General features: G+C 48.9%; 7 protein-coding genes across 7 annotated transcripts; 4 read left to right on the forward strand and 3 right to left on the reverse strand.

The window, feature by feature from the left end:
- Positions 1–425: 425 nt before the first annotated feature.
- N7481_002092 (xanthine dehydrogenase) lies at positions 426–5,088 on the reverse strand (the record flags this gene model as incomplete). Its single annotated transcript, XM_057261311.1, has 9 exons — positions 426–505; positions 554–774; positions 835–858; positions 921–1,355; positions 1,427–1,819; positions 1,886–2,984; positions 3,047–4,349; positions 4,419–4,563; positions 4,655–5,088. 9 exons carry the CDS (start codon positions 5,086–5,088, stop codon positions 426–428), a joined length of 4,134 nt encoding a protein of 1,377 aa, XP_057126243.1.
- A 1,285-nt stretch (positions 5,089–6,373) lies between these two features.
- N7481_002093 (WD40 repeat domain-containing protein) lies at positions 6,374–7,526 on the reverse strand (the record flags this gene model as incomplete). The annotated part of the gene is made up of 3 exons (XM_057261312.1): positions 6,374–6,990; positions 7,067–7,411; positions 7,472–7,526. The coding sequence occupies 3 exons, from the start codon at positions 7,524–7,526 to the stop codon at positions 6,374–6,376; spliced, it is 1,017 nt and encodes a 338-aa protein (XP_057126244.1).
- A 490-nt stretch (positions 7,527–8,016) lies between these two features.
- On the reverse strand, positions 8,017–9,594 carry aspC (septin CDC12; the record flags this gene model as incomplete). The annotated part of the gene is made up of 7 exons (XM_057261313.1): positions 8,017–8,086; positions 8,155–8,663; positions 8,726–9,036; positions 9,141–9,303; positions 9,366–9,408; positions 9,474–9,487; positions 9,553–9,594. 7 exons carry the CDS (start codon positions 9,592–9,594, stop codon positions 8,017–8,019), a joined length of 1,152 nt encoding a protein of 383 aa, XP_057126245.1.
- Positions 9,595–9,937: 343 nt separating this feature from the next.
- On the forward strand, positions 9,938–12,889 carry N7481_002095 (snoRNA-binding rRNA-processing protein PWP2; the record flags this gene model as incomplete). Its single annotated transcript, XM_057261314.1, has 7 exons — positions 9,938–9,955; positions 10,020–10,132; positions 10,213–10,417; positions 10,476–10,709; positions 10,763–11,010; positions 11,067–12,465; positions 12,524–12,889. The coding sequence occupies 7 exons, from the start codon at positions 9,938–9,940 to the stop codon at positions 12,887–12,889; spliced, it is 2,583 nt and encodes an 860-aa protein (XP_057126246.1).
- Positions 12,890–13,910: 1,021 nt separating this feature from the next.
- Positions 13,911–15,116, forward strand: N7481_002096 (uncharacterized protein; the record flags this gene model as incomplete). Its single annotated transcript, XM_057261315.1, has 4 exons — positions 13,911–14,122; positions 14,172–14,638; positions 14,697–14,953; positions 15,009–15,116. The coding sequence occupies 4 exons, from the start codon at positions 13,911–13,913 to the stop codon at positions 15,114–15,116; spliced, it is 1,044 nt and encodes a 347-aa protein (XP_057126247.1).
- Positions 15,117–15,179: 63 nt separating this feature from the next.
- Positions 15,180–15,612, forward strand: N7481_002097 (major facilitator superfamily transporter; the record flags this gene model as incomplete). The annotated part of the gene is made up of 2 exons (XM_057261316.1): positions 15,180–15,257; positions 15,322–15,612. 2 exons carry the CDS (start codon positions 15,180–15,182, stop codon positions 15,610–15,612), a joined length of 369 nt encoding a protein of 122 aa, XP_057126248.1.
- A 605-nt stretch (positions 15,613–16,217) lies between these two features.
- Positions 16,218–17,352, forward strand: N7481_002098 (uncharacterized protein; the record flags this gene model as incomplete). Its single annotated transcript, XM_057261317.1, has 3 exons — positions 16,218–16,363; positions 16,442–16,699; positions 16,764–17,352. The coding sequence occupies 3 exons, from the start codon at positions 16,218–16,220 to the stop codon at positions 17,350–17,352; spliced, it is 993 nt and encodes a 330-aa protein (XP_057126249.1).
- Between the last annotated feature and the right edge of the window lie 636 nt (positions 17,353–17,988).

A 17,988-nucleotide genomic window follows, 5' to 3' on the forward strand; every position in this document is an offset into this window, starting at 1 on the left:
ACATATTCCCGGGGCTAGAAGGGCCTTTGAATTTGACTACTATCCCGCGTCAGCATTGGTCTGACTTGTTCACATTGGGATCATTCATTCGGTATTATCTATTTACGACATACTGGGATACTAGTAATTCCTTCAAATGAGAAAAAAATAAGAATCGTATTTCGCACACGTCTTTCATGTCTCGATCCTGATGAAGAAATCCTTTTCACCTTCTTTTGGCTTCACGGCCGCTCGTTGAACCATCTCATCCTCTACAGCTAATCTCAACTTCTCTGCTGTGCTGGGTGCGTTAAACACCAGCGGGGGTAGTGACGTTGTTCATCTCTCGAGCAGCTTTCACGGCCTCCCTCAAAGCGAAAAACACGGTAGATCCCAAGAATAGTGGGGGCTCTCCTGTACCTTTACTGCTCTGGATAGAGCGCAACTTATTCCCATGATATCGGGTTGCCTTCAGAGTCATGCTGTAAAGTTGAAATGTTGAATACTTGGGGTATGTCGGAGAAGCCTGGAGAAGTCAGTAAATTGAAGTCGCGAAAACTCCAGTTTAACGTACCAGGTATCTTGTAGGTTCCAGGACCTTTGGTAAATAACTCTCCCGTCTTGGTCCATAATGATTCTTCCATCGTGAATAGACCTTGGCCTTGCACAAATGCGCCTTCGATTTGGCCATAATCAAGGGCTGGGTTGATGGAACGCCCAATGTCCATCATCAGGTCGGTTCTGAGAACTGTCGAGTCCCCAGTCAAGGTATCCAACTCCACTTCGGAAATCGCACTATCGCGCAAGGTCAGCATTCCCTAAGCCTTTTACACCCCTTCTTGAAGGATCACTTACACCCCTTGAGTCCAGTAATAATACCTAGAAATACGCTGTTAGTTTCATCGCTCGCGGGATAGGATCAAATATGATTTAGCTCTCACATAGGCAGCGGATTCTTCCAATTGCCCCATTCGTACCCAATTCGAGGCATTTTCCAGAAACCATTTGCCGCTAGGTTGACTCTGTCGCGGTATGCGGCATGTACAAGCTTAGACATGGGCGCATCCATGCCATACTTTTCCCGGTACGGCGCCAAACGCTCATTCAACTGGTCGCATGCATTTTTGACAGCTTGTCCGTTCAGGTCACTTCCCGATGATGCTGCGGTCGGCGAGGGGTTGGCGATCTGGTCAGATTGTGACTCCTTGTTGTAAATGTCGTCCACACTGACACGCAGCTCCTCCGCTGCGACTTGACACATCTTAGTGTACAGACCCTGTCCCATTTCAGTTCCTCCGTGATGAAGTTGAATAGAGCCATCCTCGTATATCTTTACATATGCTCCAGCTTGGTTCAGGTGCAGGGCTGTCGCAAAGCTGTGAAGCAAGTCAGCTCGAACAGGAGCAAGAAGGAGGGGGTTGAGACGGGAAGGGGTCCTAGCACGCACCTCAGACCAAACTTGCATGGAATTTTTGATATTCCTCGCTTCTTGAAGCGATTCTTCGAGTTGAAGACCTTGACAGCAGCCTTTCGCTTTTCGAAGTCGGAGTTGGCGGTTAGTTGCTCCAACATAGTGGCAACATGGAAATCATCGGTGATCTCCTGCAAGAAAGGAGTCCTTTGGCCACATTTGTAGAGATTACGAAGGCGTAGCTCATCGACATCAACCTCCAGACTTTCCGCGATCTTGTAGATGATGCTTTCAGCGATGTACATGCCTTGGGGACCCCCAAAGCCGCGATATGCCGTATTGCTGACAGTATTCGTCTTGCAAAGCCATCCACGAACCCAAGCATTGGGGATGTTGTAGCAGTTATCAACATGGGTACAAGCTCGATCCCTGATGAACTAGTATTAGCAATTTTTTTCATCTCCTAGGCCAAACTCACAGCCAAAGCACACTTACATGACCGCTCCACTCATGTCAAGTGAGTAGCCTCCATTGTTGTACATGTCAATCTCAAGAACTTGAATCTTTCCTTGAGCATCAACACCAACCTTCCAACGAGCCTGGAAAGGATGTCGTTGACCGCTGATAGCAATGTCTTCATCGCGATTGAGCATCATGCGAACAGGTCGAGACTCCTTGCGTGCTGCGACTGCCATATACATAGCAAAGGGCGTACTTCTAGATTCCTTTCCACCATAAGCTCCTCCCATGCGACGCACTCGCATATTGACGCGGCTCATGGGAACGCCCAATACCTTTGCCACAAAGACTTGATTCTCCATGAGGTTTTGTGTTGAGCAGTAAACATCCATAGAGCCATCCTCAACATGTGGGATAGCAAGAGCCGCATTCGTCTCCAGATAGAAATGCTCTTGGCCACCCATTTTTGTAGTGCCTTCCAAGATATGGTCGCACTTAGACCAGGCGTCATCAAGATTCCCCTCCACTGCGTCACCTGTTCTGAGTTCCTTGCCATGCTTGAAAAAGCTCTTAGATTTGATGGCTTCATCGATAGTGAATATTGCAGGTAGATCTGTGTAGGTGACTTCAACACGATTTGCAGCTTCCCGGGCCTGAAGTGCAGTCTCTGCATACACCATTCCAATCACCTGGCCGTAGTAATGGACAATGCCATCAGCGAACAGAGGTTCATCGGGTATAACAGGTCCCCACATATTGGCCCCGGCGGGTAGGCTGTCCTTGTCAATGAATCCCACAACTCCAGGCATTTTCAATGCAGGTGCATAATCAATGCTGTCCAACGTGGCATGGGCTCTTGTGGCCATAACCAGCGCGCCGAATAGTTCATTGTGCTGTCGTGGCATATCTTCCACGTATTCGGCTTCACCAGTGCAATGTTTCAGTGCCGATAAGTGAGGAATCGGTCTCCCTACTGTCTGAGTCCCTCTGTTTAGCATTGAGGAAGTAAAATTATCACGGTTACCCGAGGAAATGTCGCGGTGAATTTCTTGAATCAGATCGGCGTCAACATCTGCAAGGCCTAACTCGTGAACAACCTCATGCCAGAATCGAAAGAACATAGAAATCGTCAGCACTATTTGACACGTTAGCTGGGTCACAAGAATTGAATATCAGGCTACAAAAAAAAGAACTAACCTCGTCGATATTGTGCCATGCCACCAGGAACACCAAAACTTAAATCGAATTCATCTAGGAGCGCATTCGTCGCGGCTTCCAGTGTCGCGGCTTCAGCCCATTTCCTGCCAGCAACTGCTTCTTGTGCCTTCGTAGCCATCACTGTTGTCGGGGCCATGCCGCCAAAGGCAAATCCGCAGTCTTCAACAATGCCTTCTTCGTCAAGCCGCACTCTGAAGCCAGCCGTTACGATAGCAATGTCATCATCCTTTCTCTTAGCCTGCTTGTATGCCTTCGTGACTTCGCGTGTTTCTTCCGACGGCAGGGGAATGATAATTTGAGTGATAATGCCATCCTCTGGGAGGGCCGTTGTCCGGTAGCGAACAAACCAAGAGGCAACTGGGATACTAAATGTTCCTTTTGACTGGGACTGAATGGTTATCTTTGCCCCGGCTGCTAATAGTAACGGCGCCGAATCAGAAATGGGACTCGCTGTGGCCAGGCTACCAGCAAGACTGGCGACATTTCGAATTTGTCGTCCCGCGAAATAACGAAGCTGTTTCCGAAGTGCCTCGAGAGCGAAAGCACGGCGCCCAAGCTTTTGATAGAGGTTCTTACACAGATACTCCAGCTTGGTCAATGGTAGATTACCCGGAATACAGATCTCAGATAGACCATCAAGCTCCGCTAAAGTTGGGTTCTCTTGACCTTTGTATGTATTCAGCTCGGGAATGTCTGCCGCAAAGACAGAAACTCGATACTCCAACTTCTTGAAGCGGATCTCAATTTGTGTCTCACTTGCTCCGCCGACAATTTTTGCTGAGGGATAAACAGACTTCAACTCGACAAGCTGTTGTAAGTTTGTCGGCTTGAACCAGAGTTTGCGCTCATCGCCGTAGCAGATTGGTTGTTCTTCGTACCTCCGAAGGGACGGAGGAAAGATGGGTTCCGCGGCGGGTTCGTACGGTTCAAATACTTCCTTTGCTATGATCTCACTTGGAGATGCTGGCGTGATTGGTGTATTACTAAGTTTCGGTGCTGATACTGGAGTTTCTAATAATTCGGAATCCGATTCTGTTCCAGTACTCGGGGTGGAGCCACAGCCCGATGCCTTGGGATTATCGCGACAACAGCCACCTGGACGACCACAGGAGCCAGATTCATTGATAGTACGCAAAAGGGTTTCATCGTCATCATCATCATCATCTGACGGTGGTGGACTTGGAAGATCACTTTGCGTAGTACTATCCCCTTCGACGAGAACTCCTTTAAGATCCTCGACAACAAATGTTCGGGCTGCTTCGAAGATTGGCTTGTATCCAGTCTTGATAGCCCGTCAGCAACTTGTGGATAGGACAATGCACCCTCGCGAAATGAAAATGAGGGAACTCACGCATCTGCAAAGGTTTCCATCGAGGTGACCCTGAAGCTCCAGGTCGGAATGTGTTAGATAAAATTTACCATTTCGATAAGAGTTTCTGATCAGAGCATACAAGCTCATGACGATGCCTGGAGTACAGAACCCGCATTGTGAGCCACTAGATTTGTTAGTATTCAATTCGAATAATTTCATTCTCGATGGCAAGATGAGCACCGAGCTATCTAAATGTTTGAGCCTGGTTGACATACTGCATTTTTGCAATTCTCTCTTGCAGTGGGTGCGGACGATTGACCGTGCCGAGTCCCTCAATAGTGATAAGGCTTTTACCATCAACTCCGATGAGCGGATATAGGCAGGCGTTGACGGCGAGGTGGTTGAGCTGCTTGTCTGACTCGATGGTCTGCAAAACAACAGTACATGCGCCACAGCCGCCTTCGCCGCATCCCAGCTTTGTGCCTTTCAAATCATCTCGTGAACGGAGCCAATCAAGAAGGACCCAGTCGGGGTTGGGGTTCTTCACAATAGCGGGACGCCCATTGACGAAGAAGTTGATATCGGAGATTCGATAGGTTGATGTTATCAAATCGGCAAGGGCCTCGACGGAGCTTTTTAGTGGGCTCGCGCTATTGGTATCGGATAGAGGTGGCGAAGGTAATCGTGCTGAAGAGGGTATTGTTTGCATTTTGTTGAGGATCGATGGCACGGTTGGCTCTGGCTCATGCAAAACAGGATATTTATCAATCAAAAAGAATAGTTTCTGGTAGAAGAGAGTGTGAGTGGGATAGTACTAGTAATGAAAAACGTCCAAGACTTGGAGCTACCTAAGATGAAGATTATTGAAGGAGGATCGATCGGTTCGATAACCATTGGGATATTGCACAATTATAACCTTGGAAATTTCCCAATCTATTTATGTGAGCCTGGTCGAATTACATCTTCGATATTAGCTTTTCCCTCGGTACTATTGCTCTGTTCATGTTACCATATAATCTTGGGAGGAGCTTCGAATACAACGTCTAAAGCGGGGTTGAATCCCCAAGTACCGAAGCAAGCGTAGGGTCTTCTTCTCCATCCCCCACTCTTGCAAAAAGTACAATTAATTGGATTTACGGACGAGCCACGGATGACTCTCGGCGGCGATTTTCAGACAAATTGAAATCAAATGACTAATTTTGAATGAGGCTGATCCAACACTGCGCTATCGAGCACATCCATACTGCTCGATATGATGGAGCGCGGAGAAAATCAATGGAGGATATATACTAGTATATGACGACCCTGCTCAACCCCAGTTTTAAAATGCTCCGTACAACACTAGTTTGTGATTGAGTGGGATATGTAATATTTATAAAGCCTCAAAAGTGGGATAATTGCCCCGAAGTTGTCGGTTGGTATACAGATCGAGGAGTGGAGGTTCGAGTATCCCCACCTTGAAGTGGGGGTAGTGCATGTGCGCACGCATTGTTCCCCTCAAGGAATGCATATCTGTCGCCTTTCAAGTCTCATACGATAACTGCCAAATGAATCATACCTACCCGATGGGAGCAGACTGCTACTTCCACCTTGGGGTTATATGTGCCCTCTAGCGTCGCGGCACCACTTTCAAACCGGGCCGAGAACTGAGTATGCTGGTGATGCACTGATATCAATTATCAATGATTTGATTGGTTGGTGGTCCCTCCATGGAGAATGGGAGCATGGGCCAAACGTCGTCTGTCGAGGTAGGGCCTCAATGGGACAGACAGAACTGGCAGTGGTCCTCGTGCTGGAAGGTATAGAGGTCGTCGGATTTGCGAAATTTCGAGTTCCCCAATTGTACAAGGGGTTGCTTTTATAAGAGTTGGCCTGCCACGTTGGCAATTCAGAACTGTCAAGTTGGTGGGATTACCAGCCGCCTTGTTCAACCAAAAACGCGAACGGTCCCTAGGTCAATTAGTGATTGTTTGGAATATAGCTTTGGGGAAGAGTCACATACCATCAGGACATCCACCAGCCCAGTATCCTCTCTCGTTCCATGAAACACAACTAACAACCTTCACCCTCGGCCCCATCGGGAGCGTCGCAACGTTCTCCCCGGTCAGGATATCCCAGGCAAAAACAGCGGCACCAAGACTAGATGTATCATCCTTGGGTGCTTCGCTTCCGCTCAAGACTACCCCATCGCCCTGGGCAAAAACAGAGCGGACACGCAGCTCCGTATTCCGATAACCATGACGAGGCCGAGTGAGAATACCAGCTGGGGCCTGCTCTTCCTTTTGAGACGATCCTCCAAAAGCCGCAAGGAGTTTCCCATCGGTGCGATCCAGCATTCGAATATAACTATCCAGCGTGGAGGTGAGCAGCGCATTACCATCCGCCGAGCAGCGAACACTCGTCACAGGATGTGCCAGCACATCGACGGTTGTTTGACCCATGCGAACATCATAGACGCGCACATGGCCGTCGTAACTTCCGCTCGCGATGGAGTATGTAGGCATATGGGCATGTAGACACGAGACGGTATCACTGGCTTCGGTGAGGGTCTGGATAGGCTTGTGGCCATTCGAGCGCGTGTCCCAGAGATTTATCGTGGTATCGGCACTGCCTGCGATTTCCCAGAGATTGTTAGATAAGCCTGCTTATGGAGGGTGTCACAGAGAAATGAGGAATTGGGTCCATACCAGAGACAACAACAGAGTCTCCGTCGCCGGCAAACTGAACTGCTTCAACCTTGCTGTTATGCCCGCCCCATCGTCGAATCGTAGTACCCTGCTCGACATCCCAAAGGAAGACCTGGCGGTCACCGCCCACGCTGGCAAAGCGCGCATTGTCAGAGGCAACTGCCACATCGAGGACGCTGTAGCCATGCGCTTCGTATCGCTGGATCGGCGCGGTGGTCTCTACCGCGGTAGTCGAGTTTTCTGCATTGCTAGGAACTGCGCGCGACAGGTGAATTGCGCGGTCCGAGGAGCCTGTGAGTATGTATGTCCCCGGGGAGCTGGAGAAGGTGACCGCATTGACCGGAGCTGCGGCGATAGATTGTTAGTATTTGTTCGTCTGAGGCCGTCACGAGCTCTCGGGCTTACCATTGTGGGTCTTGAGGGTGTGAATATGTCTCGTGGGGAATTTTTTCGGGGCCATAGGTGCTGAGTAGGCCCCGGCGAAGACGAGTGGGGATTGGGGTTGGTGGTTGAAGCTGGAAATGAGATGCGGACGCCGCGGCGCGGGTCTGGGATCGGCGGAACTACGCCCGAAGGGAAAGCTCCGAACTATTCCCAATGCGACTACGGAGTACCATCTATTGAATACATCATAAGCTACGAGGAAATCATCTGGAAGAGACAATCAAAACACAGTTCCCAAACGAAATAAGGATTAACTCTGTATTTTCCACGCTACAGAATACAGGAGGGTTATTATCAAGGATGTAGACACCATCGCTAGCTACCAGCGGTAAATGGATATAACAGAACAAAACGAACCAGCCCCTCACCTCAGGCGAAGGTGCGCCCTCCCAAGCGCGTGAGCGGCAAGACATAGGGTACTCAAGAGAAGAAAACAATGAGGAAGCTTGCGTGGCTTGGACTACCCCCTTTTTTGAAGAACCCGGGCCGCTTCCCGGACGAATAACTTAACGACGACCATGGCTGCGAGTGCTGGAGCCTTGCAGGCCCTCGATTTCCTGCTCGAGCGATTTGATCCTGTAGTGCGCGAGAAGTTAGTCTTAGTGAGGGGTAGAATGGTGTGCTCGGGTGATATTGAAACGTACGCAGCGTGAGTAGCCTCCAGATCCTTGTTGAGTCTGTCGCGCTCGGAGATGAGCTTCTGCTCCCACTGGCGGAAGCGCTGTTCCTCGACCTTGACTTGCTCGGTGAAGCGCTTGCGCAGGTTCTCTTCCTCCTCCTTGAACTTGGGGTTGTCCAGCTTGCGTGGCCGGGCCTCGCCGAACTTGCGGGTCTCCATCTGCTGGGCACGGTAGGCCTCGTAGTGAGACTCTTCAGTAGTGTGAATGAGATCAAGCATATGAGTGCGGATCAGGATCGACCGGAGCTTCTTAAAGTCACAGTGGTCCTCGTTCTCGACTTCGGCAACACCCCAGGCGTACTGACGACCCTTGACAACACGGCCATCGTTGGCCTTGACATCCTTTTCGGAACCGATGACGGCGAAAGGCATAGCAGCCATCAAGCTGCGGGCGTGGGTAGCGGCGTGCTCGTCGTCCTCCTCGACGGGAGGGTTGTAAATCTTGATGCCCTGGGCCTCGATAACGCGACGAATCTGGTCAAACATTAGCCTCACCGGCCCGATCTTCATTTCTGTCACACATAGTTCCAACTCACTCTGTCCTTGTAGCGGACTAGGTCGGCGTGGCTCAGAGTATCGGCCTTGGCAACAACGGGGATCAGGTTGACGCGGGAGCTCAGGCGCTTCATCACCTCAATGTCGAGAGGCTTGAGGGTGTGTCCGGTGGGTCGGATGAAGTACAAGCAGGCGTGCACACGCATGTCGATCTTGTCGGTACGGCGGGGCTGCTGCTCCTGGAGCATGTAGGATTCGTGCTGGTCATCCAGGAACTCGATGATGGGTTGCCAGGAATCACGGTTGTTGACGTAGTCTCCGAAGCCGGGGGTATCAATAACGGTCAGGCGAACTGCAAAGAAAGAGGTGGTGTCAGCAATTTCCAAACCGACGACAGTATGCTTCCTCAATTCGAAGTCCTCCTCCTCGACCAAGGTAGGGTGTGGTGCCGCTCACCCTTGAAAAACTTCTCCTCCAGCTCGGCCTTGGTGATCTCGATCTCGACGGTGCGGTCCACCTGCTTCTGGTGACGGCGCTTGTGGTCGGCATAGTTCTTAATGGTGGTGGAGAAGAGAGTGTTGATGAAGGTAGTCTTTCCCAATCCTGACTCTCCAGCAACCTATATAGACAGGACCGTTAGCGTCGAGGGTCCAAGGCGGGACACTTCAATCTCAAACGAACCATAATCGTGAAAGCCGCGCCCCGCTTCGCAACAATCTTGTGTCTGGAGGAATTTCATTAGTCCCTCCGATCGCCCCAAAAGACCAATGTTTCGTAAGGAGTACACACCGCTGGTTAGGGAGCTAGAGGTAGAAATTCGCAGTCAGTAATTGAACATCCAATGAAGCCGGAACCCGAACAGACTTACATTGGCAATGCCAATAGGCGTGGCGGTCTCGGTAGTCGACATTGTGAAAAAGGGGGGTGAGGGGGTGTGGGAGTTGGGGAAGAAAGAGAGAAACCAGAGAAACGAGCGACTCCCTCAAGAGAAGAACCGAAGTGGAAGAATCCGATGAGTCTCTTTTTGGCTTGGGGAATAGGGGAAAGAGCTGTCCGATTGCTGCTTCCCCCTGAATCTCCTTTCGTTTTCTGGAGTATAGCTGGCCCTTGCCTATCTGGGACTAGTGCTACACACCATACCCGATTGGGCCCGGGATCGGATTATCCTACTGATCCGCCCGTTCTTATCATTCTGCGCTTCAGGAATTTTTGACGGGAAGCTTGTCGCAAAGGGAAAAAATAGGAAACAAAAGATGAAGACGGACTTCAAGGTATGTCACTCCATGGCATTGCACAGCACAAACTCGATTGACCAGGATCTAACGTATTTGACAGTTCTCCAACCTGTTGGGGACGGTCTACCGTCAGGGCAACCTGCTCTTCACTCCCGATGGTACTTGCTTGCTCTCGCCAGTAGGCAATCGAGTCACGGTCTTCGATCTTGTCCAGTATGTCTCCAATGGAACTTAACTTACCTTCACTCCTAGACCGCTATATTGTGACCATTCTGACCTCTTCTGACTCTCAGAAATACCTCTTATACCCTTCCCTTCGCCCACCGCACGAACATTGATCGTCTTGATCTATCTCCAAGAGGCAACCTGCTTCTAACTGTCGATGAAACTGGCCGTGCGATCCTGACCAACTTTCACCGTCGCATTGCGATTCACCACTTTTCCTTCAAGTCGCGCGTCTCCGCTCTCAAGTTCTCCCCATCTGGCCGTCATTTCGCAGTGGGTGTAGGAAGACGCTTGCAAATCTGGCAGACCCCCCTCGACTCCCGGAACCGAGACCAATGGCGAGATTGAATTCGCCCCGTTTGTTCTACACCGTGATTCTGCCGCCCACTTCGACACTGTTCAGAGCATTGAGTGGTCCAGTGATTCGCGCTTCCTGCTCTCGGCGTCCCGTGATCTGACAGCGCGAGTATGGAGTTTGGACAAGGAGGATGGATTTGAACCCACCACTTTGGCTGGTCACCGTCAAGGTGTCGTGACTGCGTGCTTCGATGCAGCGCAAGAATCGGTGAGAAACATTGCCACTACATTATACTCATTCCCTTCTAATCGTGTTCATAGATCTACACAGTCAGCCAAGATGGTGCCCTGTTCCGCTGGGAATACACGGCAAAGCAGGACCCCGAAACTGATGAAGAAATTGGTGAACCCCAATGGAGAATTGCCAAGAAAGATTTCTTCATGCAAAACGACGCCAAAGTCAACTGCGCCGCATTCCACGCTCCATCTAGCTTGCTTGTGGTCGGCTTTTCCAATGGTCTCTTCGGACTTTACGATCTTCCCGAATTCAACATGATTCATCAACTCAGGTATGCATACAGCGTCAAATCGATGTATACAATTATATACTAATTGGCTCAAACAGTGTCTCTCAGAGCAACATTGATGTCGTTACTATCAACAAATCCGGCGAGTGGCTTGCATTTGGATCTTCCAAGCATGGACAACTTTTGGTGTGGGAGTGGCAATCAGAGTCATACATCTTGAAGCAGCAGGGCCATCTGGATTCTATGAACTCCCTGGTCTATTCGCCTGATGGGCAGAAGATTGTTACCACTGCCGATGATGGCAAGGTTAAGGTTTGGGATGTTAAATCGGGCTTCTGCATTGTGACTTTCACTGAACACACCAGCGGCGTTTCCGCTTGCCAGTTCGCCAAGAAGGGAAGTGTTCTTTTCACTGCGTCACTGGATGGATCTGTGCGAGCCTGGGATCTCATTCGATACCGTAACTTCCGCACTTTCACAGCCCCTTCGCGAATGTCATTCTCGTCTCTCGCAGTGGATCCTAGCGGTGAGGTGGTCTGTGCCGGCTCGCCGGATTCTTTTGATATCCACGTGTGGTCCGTGCAGACCGGTCAACTGTTGGATCAACTTTCTGGCCACGAGGGCCCTGTTTCCAGCTTGGCATTCGCTGGTGACGGTAACCATCTGGTCAGTGGTAGCTGGGATCGCACTGTTCGCATCTGGAGCGTCTTCGGCCGTGCACAGACCAGCGAGCCTCTCCAGCTCGTGTCAGATGTCTTGAGCGTCTCTTTCCGACCCGATGGAAAACAGGTTGCCGCATCTACACTCGACGGACAACTTTCTTTCTGGAATGTCACCGATGCTGTTCAAGAGGGCAACGTGGATGGTCGCCGCGATGTTTCTGGAGGCCGTAAGGTGTCTGACCGTACTACTGCCGCGAATGCTGCTGGAACCAAGTCTTTCAACCGCATCACCTACAGCGCAGATGGCAGCTGCATTCTCGCTGCTGGAAACAGCAAGTACATTTGCTTGTATGACGTGAATACTGGATCCATGATCAAGAAGTTCACGGTTTCGGTGAATTTGTCACTAGATGGCACCCAAGAGTTCCTGAACAGCCGCAACCTCACTGAGGCTGGACCTCGTGGGCTTATTGACGAAACTGGAGAAGCGTCTGATAAAGAGGACCGTATTGATCGTACGCTCCCTGGCGCCAAGCGTGGCGATGCCGGAGCTCGTACTACCCGTCCTGAAGTCCGGGTCACCTGTGTCGACTTCGCACCCACAGGCCGCGCATTCTGCGCTGCCTCGACTGAGGGTCTTCTTGTCTACAGTCTGGATACAGACTTTGTCTTTGATCCTGTCGATCTGGACATCACCATCACCCCGTCAACCATTCTCGCTACGCTGGATGCTGCCAAGGCCGCTGCGGAAGCCAACACCATTGATGACGACAACACCTTCCTGAAGGCTCTTATTATGGCTTTCCGATTGAACGAGTCTAAGCTCATCCGCGCCGTCTACGAAGCTATTCCCCCTTCAGACATCTCCCATGCAGTCCGCTCCGTGCCCACAGTCTATCTGCCTCGCCTCCTCCGTTTTGTCGCACACGCTGCTGAAGAAACCCCCCCATCTTGAATTCAACCTGTTGTGGTTCGAGTCTCTCTTCAACTGCCATGGTCGATATTTCAAAGAAAACTCAGGAACATTTGCCCCCGAGCTGCGTATTGTTCAGCGCGCAATTGACGACATTCGGGAAAATCTCAAGCGGTTGACGGAGAAGAACCTCTATGATCTGAGCTATCTGCTGTCCAAGCCTGTCCTTGCGGATAAGAAGTCCGCCAGTGCCTTATTGCCCATCGCCGACGATGATGTCGAGGGTGGTGATGATCAAATGGAGGATGCTGATGGCTCGGATGGCGATTGGATTGGTCTTGAATGATTCCCCATATAATGTCTATTTGCATTTGCGCAGGCGTTTGTATATTAGGTACCCCCTCAAAAGTGTATAGATGAACCCCAATTTTCAAAAGTTCAAATTTGCAAGTGCGCTCGATTGGCCCAAGTAGTGAATACCTAGTCGGTCGAAGATATTTGACCGAGTTCAGTCCATATTTGAGCATGCAGCAGATAAGTGGCTGCTAGGCAATTTGTTGACTAATACCTGCCTGAGTAGGATCCATTGAGAATCACTGCGACTCTGAAAGCTTAATTACTCGACTTCGGAGCGCAGTCAAGATCCCATGATGGCCATTCAGTCCAGATTCCAGAGCATCCCGCCCATTCATATTATCACCTCGCTTCTCAACATGCAATTCACGGACGAGGGGGACACTACCTCGGTGAAATATTCTTTGCTATCACTCTTTGACAGAATCACACCTGGGCATATTGTCGGGATTGTACCGGTGCGACGGATATTCCCGGGTACAGCAATCACCATGGATTAAGTCTCTGGATTTCCATACAGCGCCATGGGACTTAGCTAGTTCAAGGAGATGATTTGGTCTTTGCTCCACTTTCTTAGCTGACACTAAAAATCACCTCTCGAGTAGACAAAAGAGGACATGCTAATTCACGCGCCTACTCAGCTTTAAGATCACTAGCTGTGGCACGATACAATCATCCTACACACTCATTCGTTTCTCCGGGATAAGTCCCCCTGGGCAGTTAGATGCCGGCGTAGGTCCGATGAGCTTGGCGTGGCTAAAGCCCTTCCTGGGGTACCTCAGATAAAATAAATCCATTCCAAAAACGCGGGGTATGGAGATAAGCATCCTATTTCGCGAAGAAGGAGTTGCAGTGCTGTCGCCAGCTTCCTACCACACTCGAAGGTTGATTTTCGCCAAGGGACCAAGTAAAAGCTATAAATCGAGGGATCTCCCCTTGCTATTTTATGCCAGGTTTCTCAAGCACTGCAACACAGCAAAAGCATCTTTATTATCAATTATTAATTCGACAGTATGCCTTTCTCGCTTAATTCAAAACGCAAATCTCTCGACATAAAGATTGATGTGGAACTTTCAGAGATCGCTCCCCAGAGGGATCTCATTCTTGAACGATATGAGCTTATAAGGGACAAATCGGCCGAGGAGCGACGAGAAATTGAAAAGTCACTTGTTCAAAAACTAGACTTTAAATTCTTGCCCATGGTTACAGCAATGTTGATGATGAAGTTGGTAAGCTACTCCATTCAATAAGACTTGCCTCTAAATTGTTCTTAGCTATCTTGATCGTATCAATGTCTCAAATGCGCGATTGGCGGGCATGCAAAAGGATCTGGGTATGAGTGATCCTCAGTGGTCCGCCGGAATTTCTATGTTCTATGTCGGATACATTATCTCTCAAATACCTGCCAATGTTATCATCGCCAAAGGAAGTCCTCGTCTTCTCCCTCTTTGCATGCTCGCCTGGTCTATAGTCACCATATGCATACCTGCTGTGACAGCGTCATGGGCATTTATCTTTTGCCGTTTTCTTATTGGTCTTGTTGAGGGGCCTTTCGTTCCTGCTGTCTCGTTGATGACTTCATCCTGGTATACGAAACACGAGTCTCCTCTTCGGATGGGTATATGGCACGCCGGTAACACTATCTCACACGCGCTGTCGGGTCTTCTTGCAGCTGGAATCCTTCCCAACATGGAAAGAGTGGGAAATATTAGGGCGTGGAAATGGTTTCTTCTTCTGGAAGGTACGTGCTCATGAAATTCAACATTACCTTGAAGGGTCGATTCTAATTTATAATGTAGGTATGGTCAGCATTGTCGTAAGCTTCTGGTATATCCCAAATTTCCCCAATTCGACAGGCTCATACTTCATTACTGAAGAAGAGTCTGCCATGGCTCAGTATCGGGAATCGGTTTCTGCTGGTGGGCTATCTGAGGATGATTCAGGCGGCCACTGGGATGGTTTCTGGAATGCCATGAAGGACCCTTTTTCGCATCTCTTTGCGGGTATTCACTTTTCCTTGATTATTGCGCAGTCGTATAAAGACTTCTTTCCCTCGGTAAGGCTTGCTCTTAGACTCTGCCGCTATACCTTGAACTAACTAACTTTTCTAGATCGTGAAAACTCTTGGATTTAGCAATAACATCACATACCTCATTCAAGCACCCCCGCCAGTCATCGCTTTCTTAGTGACTTTGGGAATCTCCTGGTCATCCGGATGAAAATTGGAACACGACTATCACATTATCGGACCTATTATAGCGACCCTCGCTGGCGCTGTGGTAATGATCACAACCCTCAACGGGGGTGCTCGCTACATTGCCATGATCCTCCTTGTGATGGGTCCGTTTGCTGGTCTTAGCGTAAGTCACTTCACTCACTCCGCAATTGTATGGTTAATGCGTGTATTGATCTTTCGTTTATCAGGTCCAAATTTCGTGGGAAACAACTGTCGTTCCTCGCCCTCGCACTAAGCGTGCTGCTCTTATTGCTTATGCCAATTGTGTCTCTTCCGTGTCTCATTGGTTCACTCCATACTTCTTCTTAACCAACCAAGAGCCTTATTACCAGACTGGTGGAGGTGCTATCATTGCTGGCTGTGGTCTGACTACTATTTTTGCTCTCATGACCAAGTGGTATTGTTCTAAAAGAAATAAAGCTCTGAAAGCAGCTGAAGATGCTGCTGGTGAGCCGGAAGGATGGAGATACGCTAGCTAGTACTAGTAAGAGACCTGAGCAGATCTCGGGACCGGATACTACTATAGTAGCAGTATGAGCTAATAGTTATGTTTCAAGACTTACTAGAATATACTTGAGTTCAGTTTCAAGTTCTCTCTCTAGAGAAAGTCATGATTTTCTATTCTTTTCTTTTTCACTTTGGTAGAACCGTCTCAATGGCGCCCACGAGTCTATTACTACTCTACATTTTTTGGGGGGAGGGGGTTCGCTGGGTACAACTTGTCGCATTGCATAGATATTTCACTGACCACCGAATTGAAATTGTTGTCTCTGCGAATATCAGATTCTCAATCTTTTTGTATCCCATGGTTGGGCCGTTTTATCCACCAATTGCGCTAGTGATTGTAACTACCATAATTCAGCATTTTTTACCGAGCTTCGCTTGGAGTGGCCCCCAATTCGCCCTACGCTAGGCTTTTAGTACGGCTAAAACAGGAACACTCGGATATTTCGGGACCCAAACGCTTATCCTGCCGCTCGATAAATTTTCCCCTTAAGTTCGTCTCCCGTTCAGAGCCTCAGAGTGGACAACGGACGATCTCAACCTTCAACCCCACATTCTTTTATAGAGAATATCTGCAACCATGCACCGCAATTCGCTCGTTCAATTGGCCTTCGGTCTGACTTCTGCGGCTCTGGTCTCTGCTACCAACGATCCTAATTTTAACCCTTCGCTGAACTTCCGATCGGACAATGTCACTTCTAATGGACTGTATGATTGGGTTGGATCGTGAGTACTGCCTGTGACTTCTCTCTATAATTCAACAAGCTGATTGATCAGATACTACAATGGAACTACTTCCATCAGCGTGAAGCCATTCTCAGGGGTCTCGAAACAGGAAATAGGTTTAGCTGAAGGCAGCTCGTGCCCAAACTTGGAAGGCAAGGAGGTCAAGGCTCATTATGATTCCATCCTTGCTCTCACCGAACGAAGTAGTCAAAACGCCGGCAATAACTCCCTGAATGCCTTTTATACCCTCTGGGATGAAGGCTTCGATTTCTCAACTTTGAAAAGCAATGAAACGATCGCCGACTACCCCTGGGGCTATGGACTATTCTCTTCTGAGTGAGTCAAGCTGCTATTTATTTCTTTTCTAGAGAATTTGTGCTAATTACCGGGACGGTTTCAGCCCTGCAATTGCTCACAATGAGACGAATATCCAAGAACTGTTCAATTTGACCGTGGGGAAGACCGAAGAAGCACCATACAACCTTTCAGGCTCACTTGGCGATTCTTATTACAACGGCTCGGACTTCGCTGGCAAGAAGACCATAATTTACAACATGACGACTTGCAATGGTACAAAGGACATGTCATGGGATGGCGTGCTCCTGAACAAAAAGATCTGGAGTGAATACAACTCAAATGTTACCTATCCAAATCCATCTTTCGATGTACAATTCGACGACGAAACTGCCAATCTCACTTTGTCCGGGTACATCATGTCCTATCCATCATGTGGAAAAAAGGCCACATTTTGCGAGACAGACGTGATGATCTTTGCAGAAATTGAAATCAAGTTTTCGGGTACTATTGATACTTATCATTCGGATGAGCTGGAGACGAATGGCTCGACGCCGAAGTGGGAGAGGACTGTTGGCTTTGGAAATGGCACTCAAATTACTAAGAGCAACGGATCGAGCCGCCAGGAACACTATGGCGTGCTATCGCTTCTAGCCTCTGCGTTTGCGCTATCGGTCACTTCTCTTTACATTTAGGGTTTTTAGTATTAGTAGGTCATTTGATACTAGTTATATAGTATCGTTACACACGTGTTCAAATATTTTATGCCAAGTAGGAAATTTCAAGGTTTACAAATACACCCGTGCAGTTCTCGTCCAATTCATTCAAAGTTTATGCTAGTATTTTGATCAATACAGTTCAGTAGTCTTCTTCCTTTTGATCATTATAAACATCATCACTATCTGCACCAATGACTTGACAGCTCACAAGGAATAAAGATCACTGGAAAGATGGTATTCAAATTGACCAGGCTGGCTTAAGAATAGCTGTATGGGGGAGTTAAGTCAAGGTGCCCCCAATTGTCAGCCTCGGGTTCTTTCGCACGATTCAGTAATTCGCCGATATTTTGCCAAAAGCAAAGCGATTGAAGGTTTTTCAAAGACACCAAGTATGACAGTAATGCTAATTTAGGAACTTATCGTGGCTTATAGACCATCTACTCCACATTACTTCGTCGCACTACCTCCAAATAAATAGGCCATGTGTTTGAAAAATTCAAAAACTCAAATTGTACATATGGCTTTTTTTAGGGCAGCCCTTTCTGGCTCCTATCCCTTCTCAAGGTTTCGTGGCCACGCAGTCCTCCTGTTTTGGTTAAACTCCCCACCCTT

Source organism: Penicillium waksmanii (assembly GCF_028829765.1).
Source record: "Penicillium waksmanii strain IBT 27052 chromosome Unknown utg000002l:1.0-3326099.0:1.0-3328782.0, whole genome shotgun sequence".
NCBI lineage: Eukaryota > Fungi > Ascomycota > Eurotiomycetes > Eurotiales > Aspergillaceae > Penicillium > Penicillium waksmanii.